At 35.2% G+C, this 21,413-nt stretch overlaps 2 protein-coding genes across 2 annotated transcripts in view; one reads left to right on the top strand and one right to left on the bottom strand.

Moving 5' to 3' along the window:
• Positions 1–10,707, top strand: part of LOC107188166 (calsyntenin-1) — a 38,283-nt gene extending 27,576 nt beyond the window's left edge. The window contains exons 3-4 of the mRNA XM_015576414.1: positions 7,580–8,391; positions 8,512–10,707. Of these exons, the coding sequence (XP_015431900.1) occupies positions 7,580–8,391; positions 8,512–10,166 (2,467 nt within the window). The 3' untranslated portion in view covers positions 10,167–10,707. The remainder of the gene's footprint in view (positions 1–7,579; positions 8,392–8,511) is intronic.
• A 5,292-nt stretch (positions 10,708–15,999) lies between these two features.
• Positions 16,000–19,975, bottom strand: LOC107188176 (dymeclin). Its single transcript, XM_015576424.1, has 12 exons — positions 19,900–19,975; positions 19,320–19,623; positions 19,001–19,204; positions 18,570–18,814; positions 18,212–18,427; positions 17,917–18,092; positions 17,707–17,832; positions 17,484–17,597; positions 17,195–17,410; positions 16,926–17,108; positions 16,727–16,843; positions 16,000–16,308 (listed from the first exon to the last, which is right to left on the bottom strand). Exons 2-12 carry the CDS (start codon positions 19,604–19,606, stop codon positions 16,138–16,140), a joined length of 2,055 nt encoding a protein of 684 aa, XP_015431910.1. The 5' UTR covers positions 19,607–19,623; positions 19,900–19,975; the 3' UTR covers positions 16,000–16,137.
• Between the last annotated feature and the right edge of the window lie 1,438 nt (positions 19,976–21,413).

Genomic DNA, 21,413 nt, shown 5'->3' with positions numbered 1-21,413 from the left:
CCCGCGAGTAATGGAAACGCTTAGTATGCAAACTTCACCTTTCTGATCTCAAATATTCGGTATTTCAAAGCGTAATAGCGTACATGGAACGATTTTCCTACAATTTTACGCGATCGTATATTCCCACGTTGCTGAAGTTTTGCTAGCTTATTACCGGATATAACCTCCTGGATTTTAAGTTTCAATAGAAAATTTATCTTCAAGGTACTTTTTATTTTCAAAATTATGTACCTAGACAAATTGGAGTTATACAGGGTGGGGCAATAACTATGTCCACTTTTAATATTGCCGTTATTTGTAATAATATGAAAAAATGTTATATACAAAACTTACATGGTATAGAGGGGGGCATATTGTGACACAAACATTTTCTGCGTGAGTGAATGCATAGAGGAGATTTCAAGGTCATCTCTATTTTTTTTAATGGAATGCTATGTTTTTTTTATCGCAATGTGATAGCCGGTGTTGAGACGACCTCAGCGAGCTGTCGTTGAAGGTCATGCAAGGTCAAATGTGGTAGTAAAATAAACTTTCTTACATTACAGGAGCTGCATCACGTGCATGTCTTATCGTTTCTGAACTTATTCTAGCACATGCTGTATTATTTCATAGACCCTCACTTTTACATAAACGAATGGTCTTCTAACATTGTTTATGTTGTGGCAATACATCGCGTATAGCTAGAAATGTAAACATCTCATCAGTTCGTAACATTCACATGAATCGGTAGTCAGTCTCAGTTGATTGCTGAGTCAAGTAGCTGCGTGGTCATCAAAATGAAGTTTTCTTTCGAAGAGCAAGTCGATATGATCTTCATTTATGGAGAAATGCGACAAAATTCGATCGAGCTCAAATTTTGCACAGATTATTTTTTTATTAATTGAAACTATGCTGTGGGGAGCCGCGAAAAAAATTAAAAAATCGGAAATAAGAGCCACCCTACTGTACATACTTACGTATTTTTTATTATTGGTCACGTAATTTTTATAACGATAAGAAGAACATTTACTGACCGCACCGTAGAATATTCCGATAGCATATGGTTAACGAGGCTTCTACTCCATTAAGACCAGTATCGAGTTTCGACTCATCTGCACGCTGACGGGATAATTGAGTAGCCCGTGAGTCAGTTTCAGACTTTTTGTACTTTCTATTAATCTGTTACGAGCTGTTCATTTCGACTGTTCAAAATTCGAAAATTTCGTTAATAAACGAACCTTTCAGTAAATCCCTTCAAAAGCTGTTTTAATGGTACAGTAGTTCCTCGATGTTCGTCCCACTTTCTGCTCGAATATTTGCCCGAGGGGTTATCCTTCCTATACAGGGTGTTAATTTTAACTCAAGCACCTAAATTATTCCGCTACTATTGAAAGTAAGAAAAAATGACTAAATACGATGTACATGGTTCTAAGGCGTGCATCTGACGGTGATAAAATATTTTTTACTTCTTAGTACGTTTATTTACTTCTGCATTCTTCAAACTGAAGCTGATTTATTCGCCTTCAAGGTCACTTGAAGATCATGGTGTAGGTCGTTGAACTCATGTTGACGCTGACTACCGTATCGCGTTATAAAGAATACATGTTAATAAGCAAGAAAAATACAATGACCTTGAAAAAGCCGTTAAAATGACCTTCACAAAATTTTTTTATCACCATGAAATGCACGCCTTAAAACCATGTACATCCTATTTGGTTATTTTTTTTACTTTCAATAGTAGTGGAAATAATTTAGGTGCTCGAGTTAAAATTAACACCCTGTATGTATACATTCTCGTTTATTCAACACGAGAAAATCTCGACCAAGCTTCGGTTTCATAAAATAAAAATTGATTTGTGCTTATTTTGCTTCTGACATTACTTCGAAAGTAATATCAGTTAATCGAAAGGGTGAAAATATTTTCATACCTTGTTTCAATCATTTTTAAGTTAAGAATAACGTGAGATTAACTGCTGCAAGTCTTGTTATTATTTTTCATATTTAGCCATATAGCACAAACATGAATTTGTGACTATCATTATTTAATTTTCACATAGATTACCGATACCTGTCTTTTAAAGAGCAAGAATAACGAAAATACTTTGTTAATACCTAATGAAGTTACAATTTGGTTCGTCTGAAGCGAAATGAATTCTATTAATATCTCTGTTTTATAAGTATTTATACTTACATTTCAAATTAAAATTTTTATCCACAGATCTTCTTTAGTATGTTCGTAATATTCTCATCAACATACAGTAAATACTATAAAACAATTTCCAAACTATTTTTCTTTGATACAGGAAATTTACTAGAAAAACTTCAAACAAGTGCCTTATCGCTTCAGAGACTCCGATTGTTGGTCGTTGAACTGCTAATAAAACGAGGTGCCATGATATTATTTTTTGTCGTTGAATCGCTTTTATCGTAGAACGGTTCGTTTCGATTGAATTGACTAAAACTCAAAGTAATAAATGCACAGAATAATCCTAGTTCTTCTTGTTAGCCGTGCCCAACGGCTCCAAAACACGGAATACATACGTAGTATTAGATTACAGAAATTACAAAGAATTGAAGGACTCTTTGTGATTTTATAGCGGTGTCAAATATTTGGGGGACCAATTCTAAGTCGTGTAATGATTGCTTGGACTTTTCTATGACTAATATTGGAGCATCCGTTATTATAAATATCTTTCCTTATTTGGAATAATTTGGCAGGTAGGGAGTTTGTCCATTTCTCATTGCAGCAATTTTTAATGAAAAAATTAATTTATATTACCTTGGAGATCTCTACATAGAAAATAAATAATTATCAGCGCAAGCTGCAACTTCCGTAGTTTTGCGTGGTTTCGCGATAGCTGACAAGGTTAAGCTATTGTACACTTCACTCGCGCACGCGTATCTTTTCTCGCTCTTTAGTTCACTTTACCCCAAATACATACTCAGTGGAAAATCGTTTATTTAATAATATGTGGGTTATTTTATTTTAAAACGCATGTACATATATGTTTACAAGCTTGTTTTAAACACACAGAAAAAATGTTTGTGTTAAAATAGTATGTTTATGACTCATTCATCCAAAAAGCTAATCTGACAAAAAAACCATTCGGAGGTACCTAAAACTTAATTCTTAATCTCTTAAATGAATTTACATTGTTTAGTACCTGAATGTGCATAATTATCATCGTTATATTATATAATTTCAGTATGTTACAAGAATTTATAAATACATTCTATTTTCAAATAAGTAATTAAAAGAGCTCAGTTTACCCCAAGGCTCAGTTTGTCCCGGTACCCCCATATACGTTTTCTTAGATAATTTCAGTAGTCTTCTATGTATGCAATCATTTGTCATTACCTTACTGACGTAAGTAGATTTCCTTAAGACCCTTTTTTTGCCGTATTTACGGACAACATACTCGAGGTATTATATCACAAGTGCGATCAGAGGAAACGTATACTTCTTTATGCTGTCTTCAGATTTATTGGAAGTCTTATATCGTCTGAAATTTCAGGTTTACACAGTATGTAGTAGGTAGGGGAGACCGGGTTTAACCCGGTAACAGGGGAAGGTTGTAGCAGGGCTTAAAATTTTTTAAATAAAAAAGACAGCACTGTGATGACTAATTATCAACAAATTATGATAATTATTAATTATGACAATTGATCTTATTAAGAAGATAATATTATGTTGTGCTAATTATAAAAAAATAATTTATGTTATGTTGGGTACTTATTGATTAAGAAATAATGTTGTGTTGAGCCAATTAAATAAAAAACTATAACGTTATGTTGATTCTTTGTAATTATCAGTTAGTTTTAGTTATTGTTTGTCTTTCATTGTGTACAATTCTGCTTAATCGATTTGTGATACAACTTTACACCCGCGTTGTTACTTCTTACCCCAAGGTGGGGCAAAAAGTAACAATCCAGTACGGTCAATTTTCCGCGGTCATAATATTTGTAACAATTAATTTAAAAATATTACATCACTACAGAACCAATCTTGAATCTCCAACCTATCTGTATAAATTAACATTAAATATCTAGCTGTAATATAGACCTTTTTATTTCATGAAAACCAAAAACGGTTATTTTCTACGCCGGTCTCCCCTACTAAAAAAACTTATCGAACAAGAAACATGTAATATTCAGCTACGTGCGAAACATCCACGTTACACTAATCTTTCATACTTCCCCTCCTGTGGTTTATTTCACCATTTAATTCAACAAGTACATATTAAGTTTGTTCGATTATAGTTTTGATATACAAGACGAGTCACGCAGTTGACATTGTCTTATTGAAGATAAGATAAAATAAAAAACGAAAAAAATAAAAGCAAAGAATCAATCGAATTACTTGATAAGGTGTCTTTTTTTATCTAGTTATTACATCCGTAAGTAGAACAAAAATACATTCCGGGAAATTGCAGTCGGACATTTTCTAATAGTATAATTATGAATCTGTTCACATAAATCTATTTTCCGGGACATTCTGCATACAAAAGTATTAGAGGTAAAGGCGTTGAAGCAATTATCTATTTGCAAATCTTCGACAAAGACGTATTCTTTGTTTAAAGAGATATCAATTATTTTTATATAATTGTTCCATGATGTCACACGAATGTGCATTGATTTATAAATTAATCCAGCTTGCACAGTACGTAGAACAACCTCAAACATATCCAGTATATCAAATATTTATGGAATAAAGTTATATTTAGAAAAGATGTCACTTGGATCCTTTTAACACATGCCGCTTCAAATACACGTTGACCTATGTCTTTAGTTTTTATTTTAAATATCAGATAAACGGTTTTTTTAAGCCTTTGTCCCTGTGGTTTTGAAGTGTGTGTTGTGACTTCATAAAAAAGCGGAACGAATATGTATATCTGGTTTTTAATTTAAATCACGTTCTTCTTTTATTTTTGTATTTAATAAAAAAAATGCCTCTTCTGATATATCCTCCAAAAACAATAATTTTCCTAAATGTTTGCCTGTCAGTCTATTCCTACATAGTCTGGGTAACTGTTGCTCCCGCCTTTGAAAATAACCGTTCACAAGAAACAGAAGAAGCAACTACTACCAGGAACATTCGTGCTTGCTTATATGATAACGGATACATTGTTTTTATATCTTCCCATTCTTCTAAAAGAGAAGAGTGCAACACAGAAACAGGGGAAGATAAATGGTTTGATAGTTGATTATCTTTTAATTATTAGTTTTTTTTTATCGATCTACTGCTAGTTTTTTGTGGTGATTACAAAAAGTGTTGATCGTATCGATACTCGTTTCATTCGATACGAGTACTTCTTTTCGATACCTAGTTGGTATCGCAACCAAAATTATCGATACTAAAAATACTCGGTATCGAAAAGAAAGTATCGAATATTTACTCGTATTTACTTGGATCGGAACATCCCTATGGATAGCCCCTCTCGGCCATTGCTCCGTCAGCTTTTACTAAATTCACGAAGCCTTTCACAGAAAAACAACCCCGAAGCGGTATCGAGCCGCCACCCTGTTTAACGCCCGACTGAATATTTCGGATACTGAAGCGGTTCGGCGATTTACACCCACGCTCCGTCTTTCTTGCCTTTTTTTTGTTTCATAGTTCGAATTTCAACTCATCAGACCATATGATACTTTTCCCAGATGGAGTCCTTTTTGTTGGGCAAGTCGCATACCTTTTTATTTTTAACCATAACAAAAAATTGCCCCTCTAGTGTAAAGTTCTTTTTTTTTTTAAATTGAAATAATTTTCCTACGCCTTCAACAGTTGTGACAAGATGGTTTTTTTTTCTATGGCAAGTGCGTCGCATCTTATTTTCAACAACATTGTATTTTCTCGAAATATTCTCTAATCCATCAATTATATTATCTTCTTGGGTATGCGTCATGCTTTTTTTCCCACACGAAATTGTTTTGAAATTTATTTTATATTCATTATCAAATCTATAACATCTGTATACATACTTGTTGTATATATACATGTATATACAGTGAGATTCAAACTAAGTATACTAAAAAAAAACTATTATAAAGAATACTATTATAGTATTACTTATAAGAAACTATTATAAAATCAAGGCAGTAATACAATTAGATATGATTTTGTTAATAATTTCGTGATGAATAGGCAGCCAAAAAATTCAAGAAAAAAAAATTGTAGCTATAACTACAAAATTTTGTAAACATCGTTAAACATGGTGTATATATAGTATTATTAATTTTTATTCATAGTACTATGGACAAATTTGGATATTCAAATATTTTAAAATCAAATTCAGCTGCAAGTGCATTCTTATGTCTTTTAGTAACCCAAAATATTCAGTAAAGATGGTTAAAAATTGTTTGCTGGAAAAAAACTTGCAATGTTGTTTTAAAACTTCCAAGTTCTTAAGTTTCTACAGTCACCTTTGCTAAAAATTATAATCTTGGACTTTTAAATATTTAGTTCCAGTGTTTTCTGGAATCGATGTATTTTGATACGAAATTAATGACCAATATACAGTACGTTAGAAAATGATATAGCCGCCTACGTTTTCTGTTCTATTCCACCTCAAATTTGTTGTGTATGTAGTCTAAATAGTTGCTGATAATTTTAGTATTATCAATAATTATCTAGACTACATACACAACAAATTTGAGGTGGATCGGTGATTTCTTTCTCGAGTTACACCAGAAAACGTAGGTAGCTATATCATTTTCTAACGCATTGAGCCTCATTATTTTGTCATGCTATTATCGTATAAGTGTTTTGAAACATGTTTCTATCTCTATTAATTCAACCATCGTGAATTCAATAGACTAAATGGTTTACCTAAAATAAACCAATGGTATTATGCAAGTGGAGTTCGGTATAAATAAACAAGGGGATTCTCTCCGATAGTTTCCAGGGGAACGTACCGAACTTCCACACGCCGACTTTAATGAAACTTATATGGGAAATACTCTTCCAAAAAATATTTGACACGTATTTTTTTATTCGTCTATAACAGCCCCCAAAGTGAGGGATGAGAATATATTTTTGGAATATTTCGAAAATTAGAGAGAGTAAGAAAAAGTTCTTTCTTTTAATTGTCTGTTTTTGAATGGAGAATCTAGTCACGTACAAAAATTGAAGAAACAATTATTTCTTTAAATATTGTATTAAAAATTTGATTTCTTTGTTTGATTAAAAACACAATTTAAAAGCAAACTTTCTTCTACTTTCTCTGACTTTCGAAATATTCTAAAAAGTATATTTTCATCCCTTAACTTTAGGGGCTGTTATCACCCCCTTAATATTATATGTATCTGCTGCACCGTTCAATAAGACCAGCTGAATTTTTATGACGTCCAATGACGCCTTGAAGACGGCTTAAAGGCGCCTTAGACCTAAAACAGCCGTAAAATGGGCGTTTTCAAGGCGTCATGTTTTATCTGGGTTAATGGTAGCGCCGGCCCTGGACATAGCTGATAGTTTTTTCTTAAAAAAAAATTCCTGAATTTCGCCTAATTTTTGACTCGTCACAGTAGGGAGACCCATTAATATCATTCCGTTAACACGTTATTTCGGAACGGATGTTCGGAAACTGTCATTTCAATTTTATTTCAGCGCTACCGTGCATATCACCGTTGTGGACGTGAACGAGTACGCGCCGCAGTTTTTGCAGCCAGCCTATGTCAGCACGGTGGACGAGGGTCGTTTGTACGAAGAAGTTGTCCGCGTGGAGGCGTCCGACAGGGACTGCACCCCGAAATTCGGTGATGTATGCAAATACGAGATCCTGACCGCCGATCAGCCGTTCATCATCGATAATGAGGGAGCCATCCGGAATACTGAGCCGTTGGATTACGAACGATCGCACAATTACATCTTAAGCGTGGTGGCCTACGACTGCGGCATGAAACAATCCGCTCCAGCCATGGTCACCGTCAAGGTGAACCGTGTCTGCGCGCCTGGCTGGAGAGGAATCCCAGAAAGGGTTGATTATGCCGCGGGCGTAGGTTCTCAACCGTTGCTTCCCTCCGCCAGGCTGGATCTTTGCGACGCCCCGTGCATATTGCGCAACGTCAGAGCCACCTTAACCCTCGCCACCGACCATATAGGGAAAGGTTGCGACCGCGACACATACGACGTACGCAGCCAACGTAAATTATGCGGCGCGTCACGAGACAGCGTCGATTTATTGCCAACTCCTGGGCCCACGACTTCCTGGACGGCGTCTTTGTCGCGTGACGAGGGCAGGGAAGCGGACGAAATCTTCGAGTTCGACGGCGTCGATTCCGCCGCTATTGTGCCCAGCGATGTGCTCGAGCATTCCCTCGCGCAGAAGTTCACTATTGGAGTTTGGGTGAAACACAGGCCCCGTCCCAGACAAGATCCTCACGTTAAGGAACATATTCTATGCGCTGCGGATGATCACAGTAAGTGTTTCTTTCATGCTTCGTGAATGTCTTCTGATTGGTTCTATTCTTTTGTTAGCAAAATTTTATGCGCACGGTACACTTAGTCCCCAACTAAACGATCAACTGTCTGAATTCCAGAAATGAATAGGCATCATTACGCTCTGTTCATAAGAAACTGCAGACTGATTCTGCTGCTCAGGCGTGATTTCTCGGAGGGCGATCCGAACATTTTCCGGCCAGCCGAATGGCGCTGGAAAGTTAGCCAAGCCTGTGACGACAAGTGGCATCATTATGCGCTCCAGGTCGATTTCCCGCATGTAAGTCTCTACGTGGACGGAGAGGAATGGCACACCGACGAGAAGAACCCCGAGGTCATCGACGACTGGCCGTTACATCCCGCGAAGGGTGTAAACACGACTCTGGTCGTTGGCGCATGCTGGCAAGGCTCCGACAACAAAACGAAACATCATTTCCGTGGATATCTTGCCGGACTCTCCGTACTGGTTGGACGAAACGAGAAACCAGACGTTCTGTCCTGTTTGCGCCGTTGCCAGGAAGGGATTCGCGTGCCGTCGATGGATTTGCTCCAGCCGGGAACCCAATTGCTCACCAATTCCGACTTGACAGAGGTACGAATCGACGGAGACAATCGCACCAACGTCGAAACGCTTCTCCGTCGTATCGGTTACTCGAACACCAGACGATTCCCGACTCCGGGCCGTCGTAATTTCCGTCTCGAGACGACGATCGTGTGCGAAGGCAGCGAGAACAATCCGCTCCCTGTGCCAACCGTTCAATCGTATGTTACTGTCCTGCCACCGCCCCGTCCGGGTATTACCGTAAACGGTACCGGTTACGTAGCTAGGGAATATGCGGATTTCCGTTTAGGCGTGCGAGTATTCCCGGATGCTCGTGTCACTGCTGGCTCCGCGGCTAGGTTGGATGCATGCGCGGTCAGCGTTTACCCAAGCCTGAACCCCGATCACGAAAGCTTGGGCCTACCTGGCGACGCTCTCCGTAGATTCAATTCTATCGCCGCGCGTGTAGATCGAGACGGTGTTGTGCTTTCAGGCGCTGATACGCCGTTCAATTATCAACAACTGATTCGTTTGATTATGTACACGAACCGTAAGCCAGCCTACTACCTCGACCGCGTCTTCAAATTAACCTGCTCCGAGCTTAGCGGACGATTCGCGAGCAACGAGTACGTGCAGACACTCGCCGTGATTCATCCGAAAGAGAAAACTACGGTCATCCCACACTCGACTCCGGACGAGCCACCGATAGCTAGAATCCTGGAACCGGTTGTCGGTCACTCACAATTGTCTCCCCATCACGCGGACTTGCCGGAAGAATACGCGACAACTGTCCTCCGCGAAGGGAACCGAGGTTTCGGTGCAGGTGGTAGCCATGCTGTGACGATCGTTGCCGCCGCTTGCATTTGTTTCTTGCTATTGATGGCAGTGGTCGGAGCGGCCAGAGTTAGGGGCGCTGCTAAACGGCGACGATCCGCCGGCGATGAATTGGCCGCCGAGACTGAGATGGCTTGGGACGATTCCGCGCTTGCTATTACCGTAAATCCAATGGAGAGGCTTACGGAGCACGATCCACATCGTCAGAGCCAGAGAGACGAGGATGTCGATGATTCTGGAAGCTCAGACTCGGAAGACGGATCATACAGAGATGACGAACTGGACAGCTCCGACTGCGAAAACGATTGCGAGCTAAGCAACGGTCGGCATCGTCGTCACACTTCACCTCATGACTTGGAATGGGATCATCGTGATGTTTAAATTACTATTCACCTCTGCATTCACCATCCCCTTTCTTTGTGTGGTGATTAAGTGGAGTACTAATTCGCATTGTTTTTTTCCCATTGTTCCCCTTCAAACGTACGGTTTATTTCTTTTACCTCGTGTCGCTTCGCAGTGCATATAAAATGCATATGCTGTCCTGTAGCAAGCATCTATTGTATTTACTTGGACCATTTAAATGGAATGCGGTGAACGGTCGAACGTTAATGTATCTCTGAAATGATATTTGAATTTTTGATAAACCGATTCGATATTCTTGCGCAACTGCGAAAGCGTCGTATTATATCCGTCCCCATACATGACAATTGGTATCGTAAAACGTTAATGCATCAACTAGTTAGTACTCTCCTTAAAAGCCAGCAAAATTTGTAAGAGTGCGGGACGCTTTATCGAATAGCTAGACTCTTTGTATCTACAACATGCCGCTGACATTGGTAGATCAAAGGTACACGTAAAAAGAAATACTTAAGTCTACTGGGAAGTTTCTCGGTAAATATTGACAGCAATTAATTTATATTTGTCACCCATTACAGCTAATTATTATATTATTATTACAGCTGCTATTGTTACTACTATTATTACTTTTACTATTAGTAGTAGCAGGACAAGGAAACTTTTTTTATACTCTTAATTGTCTTTTTCGACATTTACTCTGTAATATTTTATTCTATTCCACTATTACTATTATAAATTTTACTAACGCCGACTATATTCGCTATCGTTGATTATAATTCTCGTTGATACGCAGGACGGCCCGATAACGTGATTTGAATTTACGCAATTCTAATTTTAATCAAACTTACTCTTCCCTATTTTTAAACAAACGTTTTAAGTCAACATTTGATCTCATAAATGTATATTGTTTTTTTTTTTTCCTTCCGAAAGAACCGTGTTGTTCGCGATGGAAATACATTTTCATGATTGGTATTCAAAACCATGAGTTCGATTGGGAATATTTGGAGATATTTCTGGATCGGTGCCGCGTGAATCGGGCTGAGCCTAGGCCATGGTACGATACTTGCCCAGTTTCACAGTTTTATTATTTAAGTAAAACCTGTAATAATTTGCACAATGTTCCTTCCTAATCAATCTATAAACTTTTAGCTCTTAGTAAGGACATTGCCGCGCATCTTTACGATAGTGCTTCGCCATTAAGTACGGTATAATATCATATCCGTATACATGTGTGCGCATGCATATACAATAGATTTGTATGCGTATCCCAATGCGTATACAGACTGTATGAGGTACATGTGTATGTGCATGAGACACGTGTGCTTACATATACATACAGTGTCCTGTCATTATTCTGTGGTGAGCAACCAATCCGCGCGACGATGATGAACAAACACGATATTATTCTAAATAATGCCCAGCGATCGACCTCTGAGGTATCGTTTGTTATTTTTTAAAAGAATTATTGTGCAATCGCTCTTTTCATAGAGAAACTGATTTTTACGTGCCTTTATGCAAATTAGTATGTTGAATTCTACTCTATATTTTAATAGTCGCTCTTCGGAAGCGACTGCTCTACTGTTGTTGTATTTTAAACATTAACTGTCATAATGGCATAGGTATTAAGCGACACAGGCGCATAGAGATATCGGCCAGTTCGTTGGACCAACGGTTTTCTACGTTCACCTGGAAGAAAAACGCGCGCGCACCGTGATAACGTGTCCACAACCACACAAGCATCCTACTTTTCGTCACTGTGGACAGATGGCGGGGTTGGACGTAAAAAATCGTTCGTCGAAAGGAAAAAAATGCCACGCACGTGCAATGATCCGGCAGGGTATTAATTCTCGATGAATGATCTCGTTAATTGACTGTGCGTTTATACTCGCTACGAAGTAATGAAAGGATCTTGTGTATGTATTTATGTATTTAGAGTTATACCGACCGATCAAATATTTAGTACTGAAACGTTTGTGTACGGATATCTATATTCATAGAAACTATATGAACAATTTATTTTTCCAACGAGCATATCATATCATTTTTATAAGAGATTTGTCGGAAGTTTGAAAACTTTTCGTAAGAGCTCCTACATAGCTACTCGCTATCGTGATGTTACTTGCCATAATCGCGACTTATTTTTCATCCCCCTTCCGAGAAGTAATTTCATTTTTTTCTTCTCATGTTCGACTAAAGATACACAGGTACACAGCAGACACACACACACACACACACACACACACACACACACACACACACACACACATATACACGTTATCTTTATACATTTTTTAAGCTCGAATTAAAGAAGAACAAGCGGCAGATCGAGCGTTCGAAACGTCGCGAATGAAAAAGAAACAAAAATAAAAGGAGAAGTATACAACGCTCGCCAAAACGGAAGCGTAAAGAAAATACGTATATTGTCATTTATTTTTCTTTCGTTTGCAAGCGTGCACATGCGACACACGTGTATGCGCACCAAAATTCGTTCGTAAGTTCCATGTAATAGGCCATATAAGCAACAAATATGAATTTTGAATCTCCAATTTGATCTTAACGCGTTCGGTTCGAAGTTTCCGCCACATGCAGCGGTTAAATTACTCCTGAATCTATCGATCTAACATTGAATACATTTTTCACTTGTGTACAGTGGAACACTCGGGGGAAACGATCTTACTTGAGATGAATGTTTCCGATCATTTTACGGGAGATGTTCACACACCTTATCAGAGATCATGTATATTTATCCGGTGAACCTTAAAAGAAATTCATCTGATCGCGAAATTCGATTGATACACATTCCTCTTCGATCGCACAATAGCGCCAGATCCTTTCTTGAGTCTTGTACACGGCATAAGTATGGAATCTAAAGAAGAAAAAAAGAAAAAGAACACTGCACAAAAGAGAAACGCTGGCTTTCAGAGCATTCGTCAGAGCAGAAAGTCGTCGTCCGACGAGGACACTTCAAAATGAGCGCGACGAGGTAGCATTCTTTTGTTACTCGGTCTAACGAGTCGTTCGGGACAAGCTATCAAGAAGACTCCTTTCTCGTATCTCGTATGGTAGCGACGATATCCGTAATGAGAATGGCGACACCGCTACAACCTAACTAGGTGTACACATTTGCTCTAAAGATGTACTTAATTATTAATTATGAGAAAGAAAGGAACTACGCAGAACAAAAAACCAACTAGATTATACTATTATAATATATATTATACATAAAAATATATCTAAGCTGTTTGCAAATGATGATATAAAAAGAAAACGAAAAGAAACAGAGAAGAGAAGGTATGAATTTGTAATGTACTATTGTATTTTGTAGGCAGCTAGTGTACGTATACATATGCACACGTATCCGTGTATGTATGTTTACGTATAATAAATATACATACTCTTCGACATTTACACGTACCGTTCGCCTAAATAGTCAAGCAGAATACATACAATTGAATTTTACCGCGGTTCGAGCGGCGTCGATCGAGGAACACCGGCTCGCGGGCTCGCGATCAAACAAAGTCGAGCAATGGCCGGAACACACGACTCTGCACACGACCGTGGTCCTCTGTTCCTCGTGAGAATAGCTCACTCCGGACTTTGTTAGAGCACATGGACGCAAGAAGACAGATACACACGAACACGCTCTCTCGCCTCTGATCCACAAGACAAATGTACGGTACGTACGGTCCCGATTTGAAAACCAGAAGGAAAAAAAAAAGATTTGCGCGCGTAGGTACGTGTTTGTCCTACGCAATTCAGATAAATTCAGCGTTTAGAGAAAGAAAGAAAAAGAATAAACAAACCAATCCTACGGTGACGTTGTAATGAATGGAATAATCAACTACCGACTAGCTAGGCCGTGGATGATAAAACATCACACGCCGACTAAATTCCCTCCCATCGCAGATTGATTGTGTGTTAACTAATAAGATTAAGTAATTGATATAGTACAGTTAAGGAATTTAATTGATATGAATAACGATACTATCTGTACGCTAAGCACGTTTCAAGTCGTAACGTGGAGTACGGCTAAGGCTAAAGTTTACGATATGGAAATTATTTGGTTCAATGTGACACACTGAGTTGCTCGGCGCGTCTGCACGCGACGCACAGAAAACGTCAAATTACATTGTTATTCCGCAACTGAGAATCGTTCGACAAGAGAAAATATTAGCAATAGACTATACACACCGGACATACACAGGAGGACCCTCACACACGCGGCCGCATATACACGCTGCACAGGCTAGGAAAGTGAAATAATATCTATAACGACATATTATAAATAACATTAAGACGTCAACTGTATTTGTTTAATAAAGATGTACATTCGAAAAAGTGGAAAAAACTGTTTTTACGGTCGATAGGACATATTGGAAGTTTATTAAAAAATAATCTGATATGCATTATTGAAATGTGCTGGTCTAACAATAATATAGAAGTAAAAAAAAACAGATTTTAAAAGTAAATAATACACATAACGAAGTAAAAAAGTAACTTATGAATTCCATATTGATTAGTATTCAATGATTACACTTTGCTTAAAAACGGTTTCATGTGTCCTACAGGCTAAAAGATAGTTTCATATTAATCTTTCCCTCCTTGCTCTGAAATGCGTATACACATTTAATTAACAGTCTTCACATTATTACTTCTACAGTATGTTAAATCCAAGATAGATATTTTATATATTTTAATCATTAGAATTCTTTCATTTTCAAGGAGAAGTAAATATGGATCTTTTAGAATATTAAGCACATTCCTAGTAGTTTAAAAATTGTAGGTACTTAAATATTTCATGGAATTCTTTATGTTAATTTGCTTCACTTACCTACTCTCTTCTTCATGGATATATGTATATTCTACATATTTGGAAATTAAAATTATTTAAAATATTAACAGCATGAACCTATGTTTTTAGGTATAAACATTGTTGTACCCATGGAATTTAAATAAATATTCATTGAATAGTTATTAACTTAATATTTTTATATGTGCTTAGATACATATCATATATTTACAATTAAACAAGAGTTCTATAAAACATAAACAAGTAATGTACGTTAGCAATTATTATAAATAGCGATGTAGGATAAATTCTCTTAAAATTATCGGTAATTAATTGAAATTGTTTACTTTCTTTGTGAAATGCGTAGAATCATTTTGATAATTAAGTAATCTATCAGACAGTGTTTGACGACCTTATAAAATTCTGATAAACGAAAGTGTAATAAATCACGTACTTTGATTATTTATTTAAAACACCTAAATAAAACATAAATCATGTCATCAGATAATTCATTATTTTTCATTGTGTTGTACGATGAGGAGCTCTAAATTAAAATGTATTCATACATAAATATTAACGATATATTTATTATGATACTGGAGATTTAAAAATGTTTACATTTTTTTAGCGAAATTCTTCAAGTGTCAATTATTATCATTTATATTTTGTCCATTTACTGCGATTTTTAAAATCCTTCAATCGAATATTTCAATATTTTTATTCGCTAATCATATTTAAATACTTATCAAAACACGATACAACTTTCGAAAAAAGTAAATTGCACAGCTCAAGTCTTACTTAGTAACACAGAATTTTCCTATTAATTCTAGTGCTTAGGCTCACGCATTAAAAATATCAAAACATACCTTAAAATTTCATGATACTATTTTTGTTAAATATTATTCAGTTTAGCTACTATTAAATTTCAACAAACGAATATTATTTTACAAAGGAATATATGTAATCAAGCGAAACCTGCACGAAGACAAGGTATATAAGTACCGTTGAATGGATGCCAAATGTAAAATTAATACATATTTTTTTAAATTATCTTCTATTCTTCCCCTTTGTTTACTTTTACAATAAATAATCAAAATATTGTTTCCATTTCATATCAAGTACATGTTCCATTACGAAATATTGCTCCGCATATTTCTTAGTTATTATTACCTATGATTACTGCAAGCAGCAGCTGCTGTCTGAATATCAGCAAACAATAATTGTCGTTTGCTCATTGTTATGAGGTGAAAATAATTTTATGTTTTCAGCGCTCCAATGTAAGAGCGCACTTTGACAAACAACGCTCCATACATAAGGGATGAAGAATTCTTCTGGTTGTTCTTCTTCTACGTATTTAAATTTCAATTCTGGAAATTTCTGCAAAATATACAAAAGCTAATGTCATTATGCAATAAAGCAAAAAGGAGGAAAAGAAACTTGCTTATTAAAAATTCTTGATATATAAATAAAAAAAAGTTATAATGTAGAAGAAATTAGAAAAAATCACCATTTTTTAACTAATATTTTAAATTTTACAATTTCTTACCTGCAATTAAAAGAATAAAGAAATATCAAACAATTGTTTCTATAAAAAATTAGACGATATACTAATTTAAATTACACAGTATCAATGACTTAAGAAAATTTTACCGACACCACAGACTTCACGTATGTAGTTGTATTAGACACGGCATTTACATTGAGCATGCAAGTTGTTATTAAATTTTGTGCATGTTAAAAGTATATTTAAGTTAAGTGTAAACTGTATATTAAAAAGGAAGTAATTTGCGCGTACCCTCAATCGATCACGAGGCCATTCGCTGGTACCTTGTTGTATTGTAGTTAATACTTGACTGACACCAATTTGGGATTGATCCTTTTGCTCTAATTTGTAAGAGAAGAAATTAATAACCTAAAATTGATGTCAATATTATTTTATTTATTGGTCAAATATCGAAATTATAAGTATAATAAATATTATTTATTATACTTACTGAATCTATATTTTGCACAATATCTTGAAATGCAGTATGTGTTCTAAATGGTTGAAAAATATCTTTTTTATATAAAAGTGTATATATTAAATTTGGATTATGTGCAAGTCTGTAAGTTAAACAGCTATTTATAATTTCTAATACCATTCGTAGTACTTCTTCGAGTATTGTTAAATCCTGAATCTGAAATACAATATACTTCACATATGCTATGCTAATGTACTTATCAACTTATTTATTTGATGCAACATATTATGAAGAAATCTTACCAAATCTGTATTTGCAGTAGTTCCATTAACTGTAATGGTGGTGCTGTCAGAAAAAACTGAAGGTTGTGTTTGTATTTTTGATTCCAGTCTGACATGTTTCTTTGCAAGAGTTTCAAATAAACTTAACAGTCTTTGACTTACATATGGATGCAAAGATGTGAATTGCGCAGACATGTTTGCTAAAGCTGCTAAACAATTTGTGTGTAAATATTTATCCTATGAGAAATAAAAAAATATTTCACCAATTATGTTTCATGATCGTTACTGTTTGTAGGTATTATACTCTTACCCTCATTTTAAACATGTTATATTGAATTGTTCTTATAACAACAAGAATTAAAAGACCTCCTAATGATATTTCACTTATCGATCTTTCTGTATACCAACTGACACCTTTAAGCATCTAAAAATTATAATTCTATTAATATTTAAATATAAATGTACTTTCGTGAACAATTTTTAAATGTACGAGAACGATTAATTATTGTTTATATGCAGGAAGATATACTCACGATTTCATGTATCCGTTTATTAAACGTTTCATCTTCACTTAAGATTAGAAGAATAATAAGAGACATATAAATATGATGGGATGTATTATTTGGAGCATGATATAATATCTGCAATATTGGTGTTACCTGTAAGAAAATGATTATAAACACAGAGATTTTACAATTTGTTTTTGATTTTCTTAATACATATGGTAGTTTTAACATATTCACCAATAATTGTATATCTGGTCTCTTCATAATGTCTTGCTTTACATTTGCATTTCTATGTAACAGCATATACAACAATAACGTAACTTCATCCGTGTTTGGTATTTTACATATAGTATTGTACAATTTATTTAAATTAAACTTAAATACGCCTTTTGCTTGCATTGCAAAATAATCTTCTGAAAAAGTATGCATTTGCTTTAAAATCAATTCACATTAATGTAGTACATTTAATTGTAGTTTATTACTATTTAATAGTAAAAATAATTTTCATTAATGTAGTGAATAAGATACTAGCCTTGCATGTCAACAAAAGAGAAAAGCGCATTTCTGTAAGGATTTTGTGTAGCAGTACAATGATTCGTTAAAACCAATAGCAGTAATAAAGATTGACTAGCAAGTGGCGTTTCTGTATCACGCTTTCTTTCCTCATCTTCAGAAGTACCATTACTTGTGACTTGTACGTTTTTTAAACTACTACCTATACCCATTGTGATCACATTCCATAATCCAGCTGAAATAAATTTAGTGTATTATATATCATAAATATTAGGTATATTAAATTAATCATTCTTCTAGCAATAGATACTAATAATAGTATCATTATAAAATAGACTATTTACATATGTAACACTATATTATTTTACTAAACATACCAGCTATACTGAAAACAATACTTCCTCCTGCTTGTTGAGTAAGTAACCCTGGAGGAGCATGTTCTTGCTGTACAAAATTATGTAATAATGTACAAACTATTGTTGGTGCACATTCACTAGAAAATGAATGCATTGCTATTCTGTAAATGGAGCTGTATTCAGCTGCGGTTTGTGAAAACAATTGTACTGAAAGTAGTACAAGTAAGCAATTTATTGCTTCTAGATGAACAACATACGTGAGTTCACTGTGAAAAACAAAAGTTTCATATAAAATAAAACTTTTCATTATACATAATTGACTAAAAAATTATTACATATGAAATATTTATAAAACGTGACCATTTCTGTTTTTAGAACCATTTTAAAATTCTTAAACATGATTATACATACTACTGATTTGATATAGTCTACAGATATTACAGATTTCTTACCATAAAGGTACATTCGTTATGATGTCAAGTAATGCTTCGAAAAAATCCTCTAATCTGTAAGGTGAAGACGATTGTGATTGCACAGGTAACTGGGGTGCTTCTATGTGTTTTATCATTTCTTCTTCACCAACTGTTTCCATTAAATATTTTAATATACATCTTACGGCAAACAATGCATTATATACTTGCCAAGCTGATATGATTCTGCAAACAGAGTAACGTTAAGTGTACTTATTTACATACAATAGTGTTTATTAATTTTTCTTAAATTTGTAATCCTAAGTATATATTCTTTAATAAAAAAGAAAGTATGTCATACTTCTGATTTTGCACTGGTTCAAGCAAACTGTTAGCACGTGTGAAAGCAACTTGTATTAAAGTGCCAAGATTGCCAGTGGTTAAATTATTGGCAAGTAACTGTTGACATGATGAATCCAATCGAGAGTCTAATTCTATTTGATCGTTCCTTGTGACAGGTGGACGCATGTTGTAGGACAGAAAAGTATCCCAAAATGGATCATTTGGAAGGATACTTTTCTTTCCACAAAATTTCTCCAAATAAACATTCTTAGAAAGATCGTCGTATCGACTTGGTGTTGTACCCATTGCCTTCCCTTAAACTTCTGAAAGTAACATATTACACTAAATATCATAAATAAAAATCTGTGTTGAATAAGGACTTCATGTATCCTTGATCAGCAGAAAACATATACGTGTAAAGTTTTTATGGTTTCATTAGTTAAAACAGTAATGCAAGTTTGATGACCTTATATTACTGTAGTCTATCTATTTCTTTAGTAAATTACACTTCCTTACAGTAGTGTTGAATGACATGACAGGCGAAAAAAAAACAAGAAAACAGAAAATGATTAGACATATCAAAACATTGAATAACATACTTTGACAATCTACTGTCATAGAAGCTCAGTAATTCTGTAACAGACACTAAGCAATGAAATTCAGCTGAATGTACTACCGTTTCTACAGTTTTATGTGTTTCTCGTAGAAAATTATCATAAAAAGGTTTTTTCTATATCACGTTTGCAGGCAATACGAATGAAACAAGAGACACGGAGAAATATAACCTCTTCATGTGTCAACCGAGTACTCTACGGATATATAGGTAAATCAAAATGAGCGCCATCTTTGTAGATTCATTAAATGTACATATAAATATACGTTAAATTATTTATAATAAGATCACTTTTTATGTCTAAATACATTCAGTTTTATCATTCAAAGATGTAATGAAAATTAAAAGAAACAAACGATAGACTTGTCACAACGCATGGACAAAAGTTCCACATCACTAAAATGACGTCTTTACATTCGTTGCTAGCAGAGATGGGCATTAACTAGTTAAAAAATTATTTAAATAACTATTTGAATAAAAGATACTTTATCTTTTATCGTTACACAAAGTTTGAATAAAAAAGTAACTTTATCGACGAGCGTCGATTGAATAACTTTATTCAACGAGAATTATCCGATGAGTAAAAGTTACTTTTTGTAATCATGGTGTTTCACTCATAGTGTTGACGATATTCTCTTTATCCGAAAACTTCGAGTAAATCTATAAATAACTTTGGCCAGCCAGCCAGCTCGAAAAAACCGCGCTGACGGCGTCGAGCGTCAAACGTCGAAAATTGTGATATACATATGTTGTCGCGATACGAATTGTATGTTACTAAATATAGTCTGATTTATATCTGGTTTGGACTTATTTTCATCAGGAGAATAAACAACATTTATTTATAACATTGACGATCGAAATACAATGTAAACATGAACGAAAATTTAATCTTTTATACTTTTCAGGATACATTCATTAAAGTGTCACGAATGGACTGACGAGATCCTACCGGTGGAATTGGGTCCAAATGGGTCCAAGTATGAGTAAAAATTGTTCAATTACATTCGAATTTGGACGCATTTTCAGCGCGAGAATCTCTTCAATTCATTCATGACACTTTCATTAATATATATTGAAAATTGTAAAAGTTTAAATTTTCACTTGTGCGTGATTCCTTATCGCATCTACGTCTGTTTACATTGTATGCCGACTGTCGGTCGTAGGCCTTCGACGTTCGACACTCGACGCCGTCAGCGCGTTTTTTCGAGCTGGCTGGTTGGCCAAAGTTATTTATAGATTTACTTGAAGTTTTCGGATAAAGACAATATCGTCAACGCTATGAGTGAAACGCCATGATTACAAAAAGTAACTTTTACTCATCGGATAATTCTCGTTGAATAAAGTTATTTAATCGACGCTCGTCGATAAAGTTACTTTTTTGTTCAGGCTTTGAGTAACGATAACATTTTTTTCTTTTTTTTTATTTACGTTTTTTATTTAAATAAAAATTTTGCCCATCTCTGGTTGCTAACATGCGAACGCCCGGTATACGATTATTCG

The sequence above is a fragment of the Dufourea novaeangliae genome, unplaced genomic scaffold, assembly GCF_001272555.1.
Source record: "Dufourea novaeangliae isolate 0120121106 unplaced genomic scaffold, ASM127255v1 scaffold130, whole genome shotgun sequence".
Classification (NCBI taxonomy): Eukaryota; Metazoa; Arthropoda; class Insecta; order Hymenoptera; family Halictidae; genus Dufourea; species Dufourea novaeangliae.
Note: the sequence above shows the minus strand (reverse complement) of the source record. Positions and strands in the feature narration are given on the sequence as shown.